The 20000-nt window shown below is 41.7% G+C and overlaps 2 protein-coding genes across 3 annotated transcripts in view; one reads left to right on the forward strand and one right to left on the reverse strand.

Moving 5' to 3' along the window:
* The window catches only part of hyou1 (hypoxia up-regulated 1), a 99093-nt gene extending 84694 nt beyond the window's left edge, over nucleotides 1–14399 (forward strand). Inside the window, exons 21-25 of one of the 2 annotated variants that reach the window (XM_077593249.1) lie at nucleotides 1736–1992; nucleotides 2504–2588; nucleotides 13295–13547; nucleotides 13634–13711; nucleotides 14236–14399. In XM_077593249.1, the coding sequence (XP_077449375.1) occupies nucleotides 1736–1992; nucleotides 2504–2588; nucleotides 13295–13547; nucleotides 13634–13711; nucleotides 14236–14285 (723 nt within the window). In that variant the 3' untranslated portion in view covers nucleotides 14286–14399. Of the gene's footprint in view, nucleotides 1–1735; nucleotides 1993–2503; nucleotides 2589–13294; nucleotides 13548–13633; nucleotides 13712–13902; nucleotides 14070–14235 lie in introns of those variants that run through there. The other variant, XM_077593250.1, reaches the window with a different exon arrangement.
* Nucleotides 1–20000, reverse strand: part of LOC144067951 (uncharacterized) — a 77054-nt gene that overhangs the window by 7108 nt on the left and 49946 nt on the right. The window lies entirely within an intron of this gene.

Genomic DNA, 20000 nt, shown 5'->3' on the forward strand with positions numbered 1-20000 from the left:
CACGTATGCACACACGCGTACGCACACACGTACGCACACACACGTACGCACACACACGTACGCACACACTCGTACGCACACATACATACACGTACGCACACATACATACACGTACGCACACATACATACACGTACGCACACATACATACACGTACGCACACATACATACACGTACGCACACATACATACACGTACGCACACATACATACACGTACGCACACATACATACACGTACGCACACATACATACATGTACACACACATACATACATGTACACACACATACATGTACACATACATACATACATGTACACATACATACATACATGTACACATACATACATACATTTACACATATACACACGCACACGTATACACACGCACATACACGCACACACATTTACGCACGTATACACACGCACGCATACACGCACACGCACGCATACACGCACACGCACACGCACACGTACGTGCACACATACACACACATACACACACGCACACATACATACACTTACACACATACACACGCACGCACACACCCAATCACACACACACACACACAATCACACGCACCCACCCACACCCACCCACACACACACCCACACACACACACACACACACACACACACATATGATCTACATAGCATTCCAAGACAAACACTTGCTACCAACTGACAAATTTGGCGTTGATTCCATCATATTGTGGGGCTGTGGGGCCAGTGCACGGCATCTTGTTAAAATTGAAGGATTACGTGGATTACAGTCGGTATCAACAGTACTTAAGAACAATGTCCAAGAATCAGTGACAAAGTTGAAATTGTGCTGGGGCTTGATTCTTCAAGACAACGACCCTAAACACTGCTCAAATTCTACTAAGGCATTCATGCAGAGGAACAAGTACAACATTCTGGAATGGCATCTCAGTCCCCAGACCTGAATATTATTGAAAATCAGTGGTGGGATTTAAAATGGGCTGGCCATGCTCGGAAAACATCATACCTGAATGAACTGGAGATGTTTTGTAAAGAATTGTCAAAAATACCTTCAAGAATACAGACCCTCATTGGAAGCATTTAGTCTGTTATTTCTGCAAAAAAGAGGATCTACTAAATATTGATATTTTTCTGTTGGGGTGCCCAAATTTATGTACCTGCATTATTTTGTTTAAGTAATTATTGCACACTTTCTGTGAATCCTATAAACTTCATTTCACTTCTCAAATATCACGGTATTTGTCTGCTATATGATATATTTAACTTAAACTGCTGATTCAAACAATCTTGAAAATATCACAGGTGCCCAAACTTTTTCATGCGACTGGCATATTGAGGATTATTGTCAACTGCTCTTCTGGAGTACGGAAGTCAAATTTACCCAAAATTCACTTTTGCGTTGTCAACAGTTTAGATGGCGACGACAAGGTAGAGTGTTGCCAAAATTTTCTCTCTGTTAGGTGATTTAGCATTTTCAGATGCCCAACACGCTGTCGCCATGAAAATAATAGGGCTTTCTGGAAAAGTTTTTGCGCTTACATCGCCGTTAATGTTGCCGTATGCACAGTTCAAAAGTGTGAATAAATAGTTGCTTGTAAGATTTTCTTTTCTGTAAATTACAGTATATTTTAATTGAATTTTTTAACAGTGTGGAGCGATGACAATGGAAATGCTGAAGACTATTAGAGCATTGCAGAAAATCCTCTTCGAAAAATCAGCTTTTGTCCATGCTTTTTCTAGGACAAATTATACCAGGACGAGTACCAGTTGGTGGTGACAGAAGAGGATCAGGAACAGATTTCCCTAAAGCTGCATGAAGCGTCAATTTGGATGGACGATGAGGGTTACTCTGCCACTACCAATCAACTAAAAGAAAAGCTTTTTCAACTTAAACATATTTGCAAGGACATGTTTTTCAAGGTGGAAGAGCGACGGAAATGGCCTTATAGCCTCACCACACTGGAAAGTATGCTTAACACATCCAGCTTTTTCCTGCGGTGAGCACCCAATAGTATAATGCAGGGGTCGGAAACCTTTTGGACCGAGAGCCATAATCAATATTCCTTTTTTTCATTTTCTAAATTGCATATCCTCACAAGAGTCGCAGGGGGTGCTGGAGTCTATTGCATGAGCGCATTCGAGGTAATGTCGCAAACACAAAGATGTGCCAACATGAGGCTCCCATTGGTGGATGGAGTGGCACTAGAGTTAGTGTTGGAGGCACTTTTATGCGGCAACGCAAGGCACAATTGGTCGATATAGCGTAGCTCAAGTTAGTGTCACGAACGCAGTGATGGGCCAACGCGAAGATCTTGTTGGTGCATTGGGGACTCGGCTCTCTCACCAGCGAGTTCCACATTTTAGCTTACAAGTTAGCGAAGAATCATATACACCCATTAAAAGAGACATGTTTGGCTCGCGAGCCATAGGTTGCCGACCCCTGATATGATGATACTGTAATTAGATTTTCTTTGCATTGATTTCCCCCCCCACTCTCACCATTTAAAGGAGTGCAAAGCTCATTCAAGAAGCTGATCAAATCTTTTCACAAGTTGAACTTAATGTTCTAGAAAAAGTCATCAATGAGACAATGGTAGGTGATTTTTTTTAAATGTGTATTTATTATAGATGCAAAGTGAGCTCATTGGTTTAATCGTTTTTCCTGTTCTGTAAAAAGATAATTAAACTATAGTGTGGTACTTAAGTGAATTCTGTTGAATTAGTGTGATTTAGATATGTAAGAAGTCCTATCTACTTGGTAACTGGATCATTACAGAATTTGCAGACATTTTTCCTTAAATAATTCTTAAAAATAAGCTCTCAATTCACTGGTTTTCTGGTACTTAGAAATCAATAACAGATAACTAACACATGCAAATGGTTCCTGGGCAAAGAAAGTGTTCAGTTTTAAAAAGGATTCATAAAATATAAATATTGTGTGGCATATTAAAACACTTTTCAACCTGTTTATCTATTTATACATTTTACTGCATAAGTTACATTCTGACCCACAAATAAATGGGAAAACTCATACAGTGAAAAAATATTTGCCCCCTTCCTGATTTCTGTGTTTTTGCATATTTATTACACACACAAGTTTCAGACCATCAAATCAATTTTCGTATGACACAGAGGAAAGAGAAAATGGTGTTTCTAAATGATGATTTTATTTACCAAGGCAGAAAAAATACAAACTTGTCTGGCCCTTTGTGAAAAAGTAATTGCCCCCGTTTGTTAAATTACAAATTAACTGACTAATCACAATTGTAGGAAATCTGAGTACATTTTCACAGGCCACACCCACACCTGATAACGGTACTCGGACGATTCGCCGAAAGAAAGTAAAGTAAAGAAAGTACTGCCCCCCGCTGGACATATTTCTAAATACAAGTACGTATTACAATGTGATGCCAATGTTTATATTTTTTATTTTATCCTTGCGTTTAAAGTGGTAGTGATGTGTGCCAATGAGAACAATATTTTAATTTTGAATAATTTCCCATTACAGTGGTACCTCGAGATACGAGCTTAATCTGTTCCGGGACTGAGCTCGTATGACAAGATTCTCGTTACTCGAGCGGAAGTTTCCCATTGAAATGAATGGGAAACAAATTAATTAGTTCCAACTCTCTGAAAAAAACACCAAAAACAGGATATTGGATTGAAAAAAATGTTTTATTTCTTATAATTCGCCATATATTGACAAAGTAATAAATAACGAGTGGTTTAATAGAAATAAAGTGTTTAATCTAACTAAAATTGGGCGGATTTCGCCGAGGGGAGAGGAGCACAAAAGGGGCGGGGGGCTTCATTTTTTTTTCTTCCACACAACGCACTCGTAAACAACAAACACTCCACCCTCACGTTCGCTATCGATGGGCTGTTTGCTGTCGTGCTATTCCCTTCAAAATATTCCGAAAATGATGCACACAAATGTCCTCACAATCGGATAACGCACGACCACTTGCCAACGAGCAGCAGTCTTTTATCAGCGATCGCGCCGCTGCTCATGGGAGCTTCGGGGGCGCTGGATAGCGGCTCCTTTTAGCTTGAGCATCTGTGTTCGCATCCCCTCGAATGGCGCCTATGATACTACCGGGGATGCTGTTGCGAGCCCGTGCCCCTGATGTTCTTATGAGCAGCCAACGAGAAGTAATATAATACTCCTCGTATTAGATAAAAATAACAGGAAATGCAGCAGCTGAGCTTACCCACGTATTGATTGTGGAGGTACCACTGTATTTTAGGAAATATATATTCAAAATGATTTGCTGAGAACCTTAATTCAAAGATTAATCTCAACGTTTTCTATGCTGGTGTAAATTTTCTGGAGTAGGATTTCTGGATTTACAATTTCATTACTTTCTTTTCTCTATTTCTTCTGTCACGTACTGTTCTGCGTGTGTTTGGCCGTGAATAAATGCCCTTGTTATTCCTAAATGAATGTTATCTGTAACAGGCCGTATATGGCCCACGGGCCGAGGTTGAAAAACATGTACACACGAGCCGGGGGTGGGGCGAGCGCGCGAATCCCGTTTTGGCAAAACATCCGTTCGGCGAACTATCCGTCGGCCAAACGTCCGTCGGCCAAACGGCTTTTGGCGAGTCGTCCGGTCACGCCTGATTGCCACCATGTTCCGAATCAAGAAAACAGTTATATAGAATGTGTCAGACATAGTGAAGTAGGCTGCAAGATCAGAGCATCATGCCACGATCCAAAGAAATTCAAGAACAAATACAAAAAAAGAAGTCACGGAAATCTATCAGTCTGGAAAAGGTTAATAAGCCATTTCCAAGGCTTTGGGGCTCCAGCGAACCACTGTCAGAGCCATTATCCACAAATGGAGAGAACTGGGAACAGTGGCAGTCCTGATGATCCTCCACACTTTTGCAAGAACATTCTGTGGACTGATGAGTCAAGAGTTGAACTTTGAAGTTGAAGGTTTTGAAGTGGCCTAGTCAAAGTCTGGATTTAAATCCTATTCAAATGCTGTAGTGTTATCTGAAACGGGCTGTTCATGCTAGAAAACCCTATAATATTGTGGAAATGAAACAATTCTGCACAAAAGAGTGGGCGAAACTGCATCCTTGTTGTGAGGGACTCATCACAAATTATCATAAACGCTTGATTTCAGTTATTGCTGCCAAAGGTGGCACAACCCGTTAGTTATTAGGTTCAGGGGGAAATTACGTTTTCACAGAGGGCCAGACAAGTTTGTAATTTTATGCTTTGGAGGACCAACTCTTGACTCATCAGTCCACAGAATGTTCTTCCAAAAGTGTGGAGGATCATTTTGGTTTCTAAATCATCATTTAGAAACTGCATTTTGTATTTCCTTGGTAGAATGTTCTTCCAAAAGTGTGGAGGATCATCTTGGTTTCTAAATCATCATTTAGAAACTGCATTTTGTATTTCCTTGGGTTGTCTCTGTGTCATACTAAAATTGGTTTGATGATCTGAAACCTTTGTGCGTGACAAATATACAAAAAACACAGAAATCAAGAAGGAGGCAAATACTTTTTCGCGGCATTGCATCTATATGTGTAGCATGACTGAGTAGTGTTTAGTACAGATGTGGGCGGACCGGTCCTCGAGGGCTGCTGTAGGTGCAGGTTTTTGTTCCAACCGATCCGACACAATCAGTTTTCTGCTGAAACACCAAGCACCTGACTGCAATCCCCTGATTGCACTTCTAAGATACCAGATTGGTGGAAAGGTTTCCTCTTATACTACGGCCTTTTCTGGAATAGTTTGCCCACCCCTGATTTAGTACATCCGCCTCATAGGTCTGAGATCCAAGCTTTAAATCCCTGGGTTTCGGCATTCCTTTGTGGATTTGCATGTTCTCCCTATACCCTGTGTGGGTTGTCTCCATTTTTTTCCCTCCCAAATCCCCAAAACATGCATAGCAGGCTAATCGTCCATCCTAAATTTCCCCAGGTGGGAGTGTGTGCCTGCATGGCTCGAACCCAATTCAAGTTCTACCACGCCTACTTTCCATTTTTGGCTGGAATAAACTCCAGCACCCCCGCGAACAATGTGCAGATGAATCAATTGTTTATTCATAATAGTATTTGGCAATTGGGTTTGTCACACTAAGTGTTACAGATTATTGTGTAGCAAATCCGTACTCATTTTGTTTCAGGGACATAAAACAGCTTTTTATCAAGCTATTAGTGCTCATCTCACATCTCATCTTGCGCCTATCCAAAGTCAGGTCGCGGGGGCAGCAGCTTCAACAGGGAAGCCCAGATTTCCCTCCACCCATCCACTTTATCCAGCTTTTCCGGGAGCACCCCAAGGCGTTCCTGAGCTAGCGGGGAGACTACCAGCGTGATCACTCGGCCCTGCGGCCTCCGCCCGGTGGGACGTGCCCAGAACACCTCCCTAGGGAGACGTCCAGGGGGCATCTTGATCAGATGCCCGGGCCAACTCATCTGGCTCCTCTCGATCCGTAGGAGCAGCGGCTCTACTCCGAGCCTCTCCCGGATGACCGGGCTTCTCACCCTATCTCTAAGGGAAAGTCCAGACATCCTGCGGAGGAAACTCATTTTGTCCGCTTGTGTCTGAGATCTTGTTCTATCAGTCACGACCCGCAGGTCGTGACCATAGATGAGGGTGGGAATGTAGATCGACTGGTAAATAGAGAGCCTCGCCTTTTGGCTCAGCTCCTTCTTCACCACGATGGACCGATGCAGAGTCTGCATCACTGCAGATGCTGCACCGATCCGCCTGTCAATCTCCCGCTCCATTCTTCCCTCACTCGTGACCCCAAGATGCTTAAACACCACCTCAGGAAGGACCTTGTCCCTAACCCGGACAGGGCACGCAATCTTTTTCCTACTGACGACCATGGTCTCAGAAAATGGAGGTGTTGATTCTCATCCCGACCGCTTCACACTCGGCTGCAAATTGTTCCAGCGAGAGCTGGAGATCACGGCCTGATGAAGCCAACAAAACCACGTCATCTGCAAAAAGCAAGGATGCAATACTGAGGCCAACAAACCGGATCCCCTCAACGCCACGGCTGCGCCTAGATATTCTGTACATAAAAGTGATGAACAGACGGTGACATAAAGCATCCCTGACGGAGTCCAACCTCCACTGGACACGGATCCGACTACGCCAACCAGACTCTGACAATGGTCATATAGGGACTGGACCCCGCGTATCAGGGGTTCCGGAAGCCCATACTCCCAGAGTACAAGATTCACCATCACCAGAGGACAAAGTCAAACGTCTTTACCAAGTCCACAAAGAACATGTGGACTGGATGGGTGACCTCCTATGCCCCCCAAGGACCCTGCTGAGGGTGTAGATCTGATCCACTGTTCCACGGCCAGGACAAAAACCACACTGCTCCTTCTGAATCCGAGGTTCGACCTCCCGGCGGACCTTCCTCTCCAGTACCCCGGAATGGACCTTCCCATGAAGGCTTAGGAGTGTGATTCCCCTATAATTGGAACACACACCCTTTTTAAAAGGGGAACCACCTCCCCGGTCTGCCAATCCATAGCACTGTCCCCGATGTCCATGCAATGTTGCAGAGAAGTGTCAACCAAGGCAGCCCCACAACATCCAGAGCTTTTAGAAACTTGCCTTGCCACCGAGTAGCTTTTTGACCACCTCAGTGACTTTGGCCCCAGAGATAAGGGAATCCACCCGAGTCCCCCTGCTCTGCTTCCTCATGGGAAGGCATGTCAGTGGGATGAGGAGATCTTCAATGTATTCAACCCACCGATTCACAACATCCCAAGGCGAGGTCAGCAGCGCCAAATCCCCACTATAGACTGTGTTGATGGTGCACAGCTTCCCTCTCCTGAGAGGTCGAATGGTATGCCAAAATTTCCTCGAAGCCACCCAGAAATTGTTCTCCCTGGCTTCACCGAACTCCTCCCGTACTCGGGTTTTTTCCTCGGAGACAAACGAAGCTGCGTGCTGCTTGGCCACCCGGTCACCCATCAGCTGCCTGCGGAGGAGTCCCGTGGGCCAAAAAGGCCCGATAGGTCTCGTTTTTCAGCCTGACGGCATCCCTTACCGCCGGTGTCCACCACGGGTTCTGGGATTGCCGCCATGACAGACACCGACCACCTTGCGGCCGCAGCTTCGGTCTACCGCCTCAGCAATAGCAGAACAATGTCCCCCGCCTCTTCCCTAACATGGTAGGCACTCTGTCGGAGCTGGGAATTGAAACTCCTTCTGACAAGGCACTCCTCCGCCAGGCGTTCCCAGCAGACCCTCACAAAACCTTTGGGTCTCCCGGGCCGCATGGGCATCCGTCCCAACCATCGGAGCCAACTCACCAGCAGGTGGTGATTAGTTGACAGCTCCGGCCCTCTCTTTACCCGAGTGTCCAAGACATGCGGCCGCAGGTCCGATGACACGACCACAAAGTCGATCATCGAACTGCCGCCTAGGGTGTCCCGATGCCAAGTGCACATATGGACACCCTTCTGCTTGAACATGGTGTTCATTATTGTGAGTCCACGACGAGCGCAGAAATCTAACAATAGAACACCACTCGGGTTCCGATCAGGGGGGCCTTCTTTGCAAATCACTTCCCTCCAGGTCTCACTGTCTTTGCCCACGTGAGCATTGAAGTCCCCCAGCAGAACGACTGAATCCCCCTGAAGGAGCATTCTCCCGCTCCCCTTCCAAGGACTCCAAAAAGGTTGGGCACTCTGAACTGCTGTTTGGTGCGTATGCACAAACAACAGTCAGGTCCCGACCCCCCACCCGAAGATGGAGGGATGCTACACGCTCGTCTACCGGGGTAAACCCCAACATACAGGCACCGAGCCGGGGGGAATAAGTATGCCCACACCTGCTCGGCACCTCAAACTGTGAGTGACTCCAGAAGGGAAGTGTCCAACCCTCCTCGAGAAGAGTGGTACCAGAAACCAAGCTGTGCGTAGAGGTGAGCCCGACTACATCAATCTGGAATTTCTCAACCTCACGCACGAGCTCAGGCTCTTTCCCAACCAGAGAGGTGACATTCCACATCCCAAGAGCCAGTTTCTGGAGGCGGGATCAGACCGCCAAGGATGTGTCAGGATTTGATCCCAGTTAATGCCGATACTACATTTTAAGACAATTATTGCAATTTTTCTATATCACTTTGTAAACAAACTAATCAAAATGGTCATTATAGTACATTTAGATCAGATTATTTCCAAAAGTTCATTCAGCACTAAAGTAAGCATGTTTTGGTTTTATGTTTGAACAACATATACCCTTTATTATAACATCTCTGTTTTTAGTGTAAATAAGCTTTGGTCCAAACCTGCTTAAATAACTGATTCTGAATATGAACAAAAAATCTTATACTAGTATGTATATAGCACACAATAAATGTTTTTTTTTAATTTTTTTTAAATGGCAGGTCAGGCATTCCAATCACCACAGGGTCAAAAGAAAAGTTATTCTAGTTAGAACTCTGCAACATAATTTAGTGCAACCATATTCAGATAGACCACTTGTTTTTGTTTGTGCATTTCTGTCCACTTATTGAATATATGTACGTAGTAAAATTTGATATGGGACTTCCTCCTAGTGTGTCCAACCAAGATTCTTTTGAACCACACTCTTTGTATAGTAATTTAGGCAGATTGCAAGGCAATGGGGCTGCATGCTGCTAACCAATAGACCAGTGTTTCTTAACCTGGGTTCGATCGAACCCTAGGGGTTCAGTGAGTTGGTTTCAGGGGTTTGGTGTCTGGGTTCGGTGGAGCCTCTGCCGCGGAGGTCAAGACTCATCATCTCTATTCAGGATAACATGCCCCGCTTGACCATCACTGGCTGCAGATGATCACGTGACTTTGCTTGGCCGATCAGTGCTGCGAGGAATTTATATATCTTGAATTTGAAAAAAAAAAATCTTATTTTATTTTACACCAAAGTAGGGTTCGGTGAATGCACATATGAAACTGGTGGGCTTCAGTAGCTCCAACAAGGTTAAGATCCACTGCATTTGACGGCATTGGAAGTGCAGTGACCTTTTTTTTATTTCCACCAAAACCTATTATTTCTACCATACGTGTGTTTTCGCATCCATAAAATATCAAAAAGTGTTGACATTAAACATTACACAATTATATAAATGCCTAAATACTTTAAGTACTCCACTTACCTCTAACAATAGCTCTTTTCTTCTTAATCTTAATAAAAAATGACAATAAGGACTTGACTGACGATTAAGGTGACATGAAGATGATGATTATTTAGTATGGAGGTTTTTGACATTTTTTGTACGAATATGGTTTTGAGTTTGATTTATTTAATACAATACCTATGAATGAACATATACATGTTTCCGTTAATGAACATATATACAGCCAGTACCTCTACTTATGAAATCAATTGGTTCCAGAACTTTTTTGTTAACTTGAAAATTTCATAACTAGAGCAGTACAGTCTTTAAATGTAAATTATGTAATTCGTTCAACAGTCCTCACCAATGTTCCCTCTAATTTTTCGTTTGTCTGGGGAGAAAGAACACCTCCCTGAGCGCACTGAGTACCTGTGTAAGCCACATCATAAATGCTCGCTATGGGCACACACCAGTATCACACCTGCCATTAGCAGGTGCATGTCTACTACACATAAATGATTTGGTAATAATAAAATGTAATGATTAACATCAATGAATGGGCAGCCCGGCGGATGAGTGGTTCGTGCGTCGGCCTCACAGCTCTGGGGTCCTGGGTTCAAATCCAGGTCGGTCCACCTGTGTTGAATTTGCATATTCTCCCTGGGCATTGTAGGCTGATTGGACACTAAAATTGCCCCTAGGTATGGGTCTGAGTGTTCATGGCTGTCCGTCTCCTTGTGCCCTGCGATCGGCTGGCCACCTATACAGGATGTCCCCCGCCCCTGGCCCAAAGTCAGCAGGGATAGGCTCTAGCACCCCCCACGAGTGATAAAGTGGTTCAGAAAATGAATGAAAAAATATCTATGAATAAAACATCTTAATAAATGCCATTAGAATATGCACAAATCCGACTTACATTTTACCTTATTTTACACCTGTCCTTCTCACTTCTCATTCTCGTTCAAATGACTTCTGCTGAACGTGTCACTTGAGATAGTCAAGTTTCCATTTATATGCAATATTTTTCCATGATTTTGCTTTGATTTATTTAATAAGGGATAGCATATATTAATTAACATATTTATAGTCATGTTAATGAACATATAAATGTAAGATTGTACAACAACAAACAGACAAATAAGTAATCAATAAATGAATAAGTAGTCCAAGCTCACTCTGCTCACCTCACTTGGATTGGATTGGATAAAGTTATCCAATCCAAGTGAGGTGAGCAGAGAGAGAGTGCACCACTCGCTGAGTCCATGGATGCAACCACAAACAAACAAAAACATAGGTACAGTGGTACCTCGACATACGATCGTAATCCGTTCCGAGACTGAGATCGTATGACGAGATTCTCGTAACTCGAGCGGACATTTCCCATTGAAATGAATGTAAAACAAATGAATTTGTTCCAACATTCTGAAAAAACACCAAAAACAGGATATTGGATTGGAAAAAATGTTTTATTTCTTCTAATTCACCATGTATTGACAAAGTAATAAATAACGAGTGGTTTAATAGTAATAAAATGTGTTTAATAGAAGTAAAATTAGACACATTTCGCGGAGGGGAAGGCAACGACACACACGGAGGCGGGGGGAGGTGTTGGGGGGGACTTTATCCACAGCACTCGTAAACGAACAAACAAATTTAAATTAACTTGGATTAATATATACAGACACTCAACGTTTAATGTAACTTCAAACAAAACTGAGTTCTAATTTTGTTTTAATTTTTTTTACCTTTGTAACGGGTTGACCCCACCGGAGCCTTCAAAACGAACCCATCAAGAGTTGTTTGGAACTTGCCGCTTCCCCATGTCTGATTACCGAGTGTATATTCCAGATCTTTTCTTTGCAAAACTGCCGATCCATTGCTGTTTACCTGGTATGTAAATGTAGACCAAAGTGGGGGGAAAAACAGGTGTGGAAATGCAAAGTCTGCACAGTGCTCGTAGATATATTTTATACACGAAAGAGATGCAAAAAAAGACAGTGCCATGGCCACCTGGCTTGGTCGCATCACGAAATTTTGATCGCATCTCCGGCGAATTATCCGATCGAAATTTCCGTCGTAAGACAAGAATATTGTATGACGAGCGGTCGTATGACGAGGTATGACTGTACTGTATTTACTCACGTATAAGACGCACCCTGAAAATTGGCTTGAAATTTTAGAATTTCACAATTTCTCGTGAATAAGCTACCCAATTTCCACCTCCATTTTCATGGTTTTAATAGGGAGTACAAATTGGTTACTTTGAAGGGAAAATCCTAAGAAAAATCACAAGTGGTATTTCTGAGATACTGTATGGATGGATCAAAAGCATATTAGGGTCAATATGATAAGTTAATATGGCTGTCTTTGTAAATGCAAAATATCAAATTACCGTATTTTCATACCTATAAAACGCACCATGTGATAGTTTGCAGTCTCATTTGCGTGTTGTTGTCAATACATGGGAGACTTCGTTTGGAAAGGCGCTAGCATGACACTAGGCTAGCGTATTTTATGCTAGCCGCTAGCATACCTATGTTATGCTAGCAGCTAGCGTTTGTTAGGCTAGCCGCTAGCGTATGTTAGGCTAGCCGCTAGTTTTTTTTTTAAAGACCGCGCGAGCAAAACTAAGTTTGATAATGCTTAAGTCAATCAAAATCAAATCAAAAGCCTTTATTGTCATCATACACAGCTGCGCATAATGAAATTGGTGGTGCTACTCCACAAAGTTCGTTTTCCCAGTAAAAAAAAACGTGCAGTCATTTTCACACAAAGTGAAGCGCACCACGGTCCACTTGGAAGCGAACTGAGCCAACCTTTCTTGCCAGGTCTCGGTACGACTGATCTGCACCAGAATTTGCTGTTTGCTATTCACGCTAGCCCACAGACCTTTTAGATTTTGTTTGGACCAAACAGGGCGGGTGTGAATACGCCTTTAGTGTTCAAACACTACCAGCTCCTACCAGACCAAATGGATTCAATGGTAGCCTTTAAAATCATATTATGATACAAAGAATGTGAAATATCCTTCATTTCTGGAATCACCCATTGATCATATGAGATTGGTCAGTTTCTAATGATGCCAACAAAAATGTGGATGAACTTGTGTCGTTGAGTATAGTGTTGCAACATAGTCTTTAGAACTTCTGTCAGTAAAGGTACAAAAATCAGTTTTTACATGTCTTTTTGAGTAACATGATCTGTCCAGGCATGGAAAAATGAGACTGCCACTGAGCAGGAGAAACGTTCTCCAAAGGAGCTTCCAGTTGTGCTTTCAAAAGACATTGAAGCAAAACTTTCACTGCTGGAGAGAGAACTCAACTATCTACTGAACAAAGCTAAGTTTGCTAAACCGAAGTCTAAAGACAAGGCCAAGAATACTACAAGCTCTAGTAAAAGCAAAAATAGAAATGAACAGAAAGCCATGCCCACTAAAGAGGAGAGCACTGAGAAAACAGGCGGTAGGTGAACCCTTGCCTAATTAGCCCATATTGAAGCGCTCCTGTATGATAAGTAAAATACTGACATACTTTCTGTTGAACTGTAGATAGCCTAGTGGATAAGCTGCCGAATGATGCCACACCCGATAAGGAAAGCACACAGCTGACAGAGGAAACGAAAACAGGTTGGTGTACTGTAAATGAAAGGACAAGGTGTAAAACTAAATAAATGAAAGTAAAGGTGAATATTTCCAGCAGGAAAGTTTACTTTTTTTCAATAGTAAACATGGCTTCAAAATTTCTTAAATCAGTGGCTGCAGCTAATCAAAAGCAACTGCAGTTCTCGCACCAACTTTTCAGCTCTCTTTGTTTTTAGGAACTGAGAAAGACAGATCTGAGAACCACATCATCGATGAATTATAAGAGCTGGATCTGGGGAAATTATTACAATATTTATTGCTAGTGTAAATGTTGAGAATTTTCTTTATTGATCTCATGCTCATTTGTTGCGCATCTGTATATGCTGTTTTGGTTTAAGACTAGAGTTACTAGAGTTACCCTCATTTTACTCACATTGGTCTCAACAGCATATATTTCACACTGTGATAGAGGTGTAATTAAGTGTTAACTTTGTTTCTGTTTTTGTTATTTTTGCCCTGCAGTGCACTGTATTTTCATTCTCATATTGTTGTATCTTCATTCTGATTAGCCTGGAAACATGCCTTGGTCAGATCCCCCAACAAAGCGAAGGAACTCTGACGTATTCCCATGACCTTGCCACCTTGGAAATTGTAACGTTTCATTGTCTGTCTAAGAATGCTTGATTGGCAACACAAACCAAAACATTCGGCTAATAAAGTTCAATAGTGTTGACCATGTTTTGATTCATTTTTGTATGAAAGATGTGAGTAAACACACAAAAATGAGAGAAAAAATGTAAGGAAATGATTTATTAATGTCTTAAAAGCATACAAAATCTATCTGTGTTGAAACGCATTGGAAGTGAGAGTACACAACCACTGTCTTATTTTGGGTGGATGTGTGTGTGTGTGTGTGTTTGTTTTTCCTACTGCTGTGTCCGTCCGGGCGGCACAGAGCAAGTTATGCCCCGCGGGTCAGGGACACAGGAGTAGAAAATCAAACACACACACGCATCCACCCCAAACCCTAAGAAGACATTGACAACCACACGGACACAAGAAATTTCCCCGAATACGGGATGAAATAAAGTTCTATTATAATCTAATCTAACAAACACGTTTTATAAACGCAACATTAAGAATTCAAACAACATTAACTACATTAATCAACTAACAATGTTTTAATGATTTCTTTGATTTAATTTTTCACCCGTTTTATTAGTCGCTACTAGTTCTTACCTGTTTGGATTTCACTTGCCCTTCTGCCGTGCTGGTTGATGGATGAAAAAAACTATCCAAAGATTGCCTTTAATGACTTTTAATAATGTTTTTATAATGGAACAGACAAACGTAGTCAAAGTGGGCAATCGTACGACTTGTAAACACTTTCTGAATGGTGTTTATTTTTTCTACGAAGACAGAAAGTTCGTGAAATATCTCCAGCATTTCTTTGATTGTTTGCTTTGGCAATGTTTGCTGCTTCCTCCTCGTCTGCCTTCTCGTTTTATAGTACCATAGTGCCGAGTGTTCCATTAACTCTACAGAGTTTGTTTTTATACCCCCTTGACCAACTTGTCATCCACGCTGACCCCTTTTTATTCGGACTGGTAATTTTCTTGGGAGGCATGATGATAAAAACAAGCACTTGGAAAAACACAGTCAGAACTCCGTGACGACGAACGGCGGTCAAAAGTGAATGAGAATTTTGAAACTGCTTGTTGTGAGACAGCCAATGAGAGCCCAGTACAGTCATACCTTGAGATACGAGCTTAATGCGTTCGGGACTGAGCTCGTATGTCGATTTACTCGTATCTCAAATCAACGTTTCCCATAGGAATGAACTAAACACAAATTAATTCGTTCCTACCCTCTTAAAAAAAACAGGATATTACAATAGAAAAACACATTTTAATTGGTTGTAATTCACCATCTACTAACAGTAACAAATAACGAGTGGTTATGATGTTTAATAATAAAATGAGACATTCAATACAACGGGAAGTTTGTGGATGGGAGAGATAGAGATCGAGAGAGAGAGACGACGGCTGTGCTCGTAACGTAACAAACTTTAAATTTAACTTGAACTTACCGTATTTTCACGACTATTCGGCGCAGTGTCAGTAACGAGTGCTATTTCTGTATTTTAGACACACAAAGCACGCACCGTTTTTTAGACGCATATATATTATATATTATATATTATACAGTGGTACCTCGTCATACGACCGTTCGTCATACGGAATGCTCGTCTTACGGGGGAAATTTCGATCGAATAATTCGCCCGTGATGCGGTCAAAATTTCATGATGCGACCAAGCCAGGTCGCCATGGCATTTTTTTGTTTTTGCATCTCTCAACCATATCCTCCATCCTTAAGCAGAGGGACGCAATTAAGGAGAAGAGGCCGACCAAAGGACTATCTATCATTTCCCACCGGCGCAGTGACATTCACGACGAGATGGAGAACCTTCTTTTATTGTGGATAAAAGATAAACAATTAGCAGGAGATAGCCTGGCCGAGTCTACCATTTGTGAAAAAGCCAGCCGAATTTACATAGATTTGATATCAACGAAAGGAGAGCCTTCAACAACTTCACAAACATTTAAAGCGAGTCATGGCTGGTTCGAAAAATTTAAAAAACGATCTGGAATACACTCTGTAATCCGACACGGAGAAGCGGCGAGTTGCAATTCGAAAGCTGCGGTGGAATTTATTAAGACATTTGCCTTGATTATCGCCCAGGAAAATTACACCCCCCAGCAAGTTTTCAACTGCGATGAAACTGGTCTTTTTTGGAAAAAAATGCCCAGGCGGACAGGATTTAATCGACCTACAGGAGCGTGAACATTTGTTGCCGGAACTTAGTAGCGAGGAGGCGGTGGAAGAGGCGGCTACAAAAGATATCAAAAACATGCCCGCGAAGTGGCAAGAGGTTTCGGATTTTATTGAAAAGACTCACCCTGACAAACTGGCAAGTGGTCGCGCATCATCGTATTATGATGACATTTGTATTCGACATTATCGAAATATTTTGAAGGGTAGACAAAAACAAACAACGCTTGATGCGTTTGTTTTGAAGACTTCGGCGGAGCGGCCAGGTGGTGTCAACCCGTAGAACTAAGTAAGGTAAAAAAGATTACAACTAATTTAGAATTTAGTTTTGTTTGAAGTTACATTAAAGGTTGAGTGTCTGTTTTTTTAGTTATCCAAGTTAATTTAAATTTGTTTGTTCGTTTAAGAGTGCAATGTTGCCGTGGAGAAAGTCACCCCGAACAGTCCCCCCCCCCTCCGCCTCCGTGTGTGTTGTTCTCTCCCCTCCGCGAAATGTGTCTAATTTTACTCCTATTAAACACATTATTACTATCAAACCACTCGTTATTTATTACTTTGTTAATAGATGGTGAATTATAAGAAATAAAACATCTTTTCCAATCCAATATCCTGTTTTTGGTGTTTTCTTCAGATAGTTGGAACGAATTAATTTGTTTCCCATTCATTTCAATGGGAAACGTTCGTTCGAGTTACGAGAACCTCGTCATACGAGCTCAGTTCCGGAACGGATTAAGCTCGTATCTCGAGGTACCACTGTATATGGATGAACATCGAAACGCAATAGCGTTGGCTACCGGAAGTAGCCTATTTCCGGGTTCCGGTGCACAGTGACTGCTGGGAAATATAGTTCTTGCACGCTACACCCACACGCTAAAAACACGTTTTTAAAAAGGCAACGGAAGCTAAACTGAGTTCGGTTGTACTTTATTTAGACATTTTACAACTTACTCACATCATCATCACCCACAAATCCATCAAAGTCCTCATTTTCTGTGTCCGAATTAAACAATTGCCCAAATGAGTCTTCCAAAACGCTGGGTCCCGCGGTTGTAGTTCTTAAGCCTCCGGGAATGACGGCAAGCTCCGAGTTATTATATATAATATATATACATAGTTCACAGTCTAGCTTTGAATGCTCTGCTGACGCCAACATTTAGCGGCAGGATTTCTTTTGTAAATACAGCCAAAATCATGGCCAGAACCAAATTAGTGTGGTCGCCGTCATACTAACTGTATTGAAGAACTGGGTGTATTAAGAACTCTATATCCCAGCAGTCACTGCGCAGTACTTTATCTACGGGAAAATAGAGTCGGGGGCTGGTTTCCGTAGTTGTCCTATCGACTGATTTATTTTATTTTATCGTGATAACAATTTTAGTATTGGTCCATATATAAAGCGCACTGGATTATACGGCGCCCTGTCTATTTTGGAGAAAAATTTTGACTTTTATGTGTGCCTTATAGTCGTGAAAATACGGTAGATTCTTATTCACACTTAAAAAGGTTTTAATCTTACGTTAGACTCAATTTAAACCTTCTTGTGCAATAGCAGCCTCTGGCGGCCTGGCCACCTGACTGTCTGGTATGCTCGTATCTCAAAATTTGTCTCGTATCTCAAGGTCAATATTTGCTCAGAATTTTACTGGTATCTCAAATTCCTCGTATGTCGGAGTACTCGTATGTCAAGGTATTACTAATAGAATATGGAGCTTCTAAAGTGAGAACCAATGCATCCACGACAATATTTTCAAATTAAAATAACTTACTTTCAAAACGTTTTCAAAATAACAATGGCTTAAAAAACAAAGAATAGCGGCCCGGTGGATGAGTGGTTAGCCCATGGGCCTCACAGTTCTGGGGTCCTGGCTTCGAATCCAAGTTGTTCCACTAGTGTGGAGTTTGCTATTCTCCCCGGCTGGTTCTGCGTGGATTTTCTCCTGGAACTCCCCCGGTTTCCTCCTACATTCCAAAAACATGCATGGTAGGTGGGTTGGACACTCAAATTTGCACCTCGGTATGATTGTGAGTGTGAATGATTGTCTGTCTCCTCGTGCCATGCGGCTGTTCCGATTCAGTGTCCCCCACCTCCGGTCCGAAGTCAGCTGGGATAGGCTCCAGCATTTCCTGCGATCCTTGTGAGGATAAGCGGTTCAGAAAATGAATGACTGAATAAAAAACGAAGAAGAAAATCAAACCTTACTGGGGAGACTCGCGGAAACGAACATAGGACATGGCGAAGGTAGATTGAAACACCTGGGTACACAAGATCATCCGACAAGGACTGACAGATACACAGGGTTTGAGTAACAGACATGGGTTGACGAGAAAATAAGAGCCACCTGGGCCATATAAGGCAGCAAGGAGGAGATACACCAGAAGCGGGGAAAGAACAAGTGAACTCAATCAGCAGTCACATGGACAGGTCACACGGGGAAAAAAAACATACAGTGCTACCTCTTATTTATGAATGCTTCAACTTTCAATTGCAATTTTCAAGTTACGAAAAACTGATATGAAAATTATTATTTTAATATACCAACATTTGTGTTTGATTCATTTAATAAAGGGACAATACATGTTAATAAACATGTACAGTCATACCTCTACTTACGAATGCCTCTAGGTACCAACATTTTGGCGGTTATATTCCTTGTGCGCCAAAAACCTCTCACAGAAAGAAGCTCCTGCTGCCGCTACAGCACCTCCTGAAGATTTCATCTCAACTCACAATAACTTGTTTTTAATCAAGCAGAGAGGAACTATTTTCATTGTGAGTACAGTATCTACTATTTTTTTTATTTATAGATTATATTTAGATATTAACATATTACAGTCTTCATATGCCTATAACTATGATTTAATACGCTTATTTATAATTCTACTTGTGCACTTGTATTTTTGTATAGGCGAGAAAAGTATGGTATGTAGTTTTTTATTATCGTGGCCATGTCTAGCTTCTTCGGCGCTAAAATGGGTAGCACTCAGCGCTGAAGAAGCAACATTTCACAAGGTGTGTGTCTAGTATGTGTCATCGTTTATTTTCAACCTACGCAAGGCATTAAAGATGTAAATTAGCCCTCGGCTACAATTTTATATGCGTAGATATGGATTGGATTGGATAACTTTATTCATACCGTATTCGGGAAATTTTGTTGTCACAGTAGCAAGAGGGTGAGGGTGCAGAAATAGGAAAGGCATTTTAGACATAAATAGATGGGTAATAAGTAAGTTAATAAATAAATACATGAATAAATATATAAATAAAGCGTGTTGCTGAAATATATATATACATACACACACATACATATATATACATATACATGATACATATACATATATATACATATATATATACATATATACATATATATATATACATATACATATATACATATATATACATATATACATATATATATATACATATATATATATACATACATATATATATACATATATACATATATATACATATATACATATATATACATATATACATATA

Source organism: Stigmatopora argus, chromosome 22 (genome assembly GCF_051989625.1).
Source record: "Stigmatopora argus isolate UIUO_Sarg chromosome 22, RoL_Sarg_1.0, whole genome shotgun sequence".
NCBI lineage: Eukaryota > Metazoa > Chordata > Actinopteri > Syngnathiformes > Syngnathidae > Stigmatopora > Stigmatopora argus.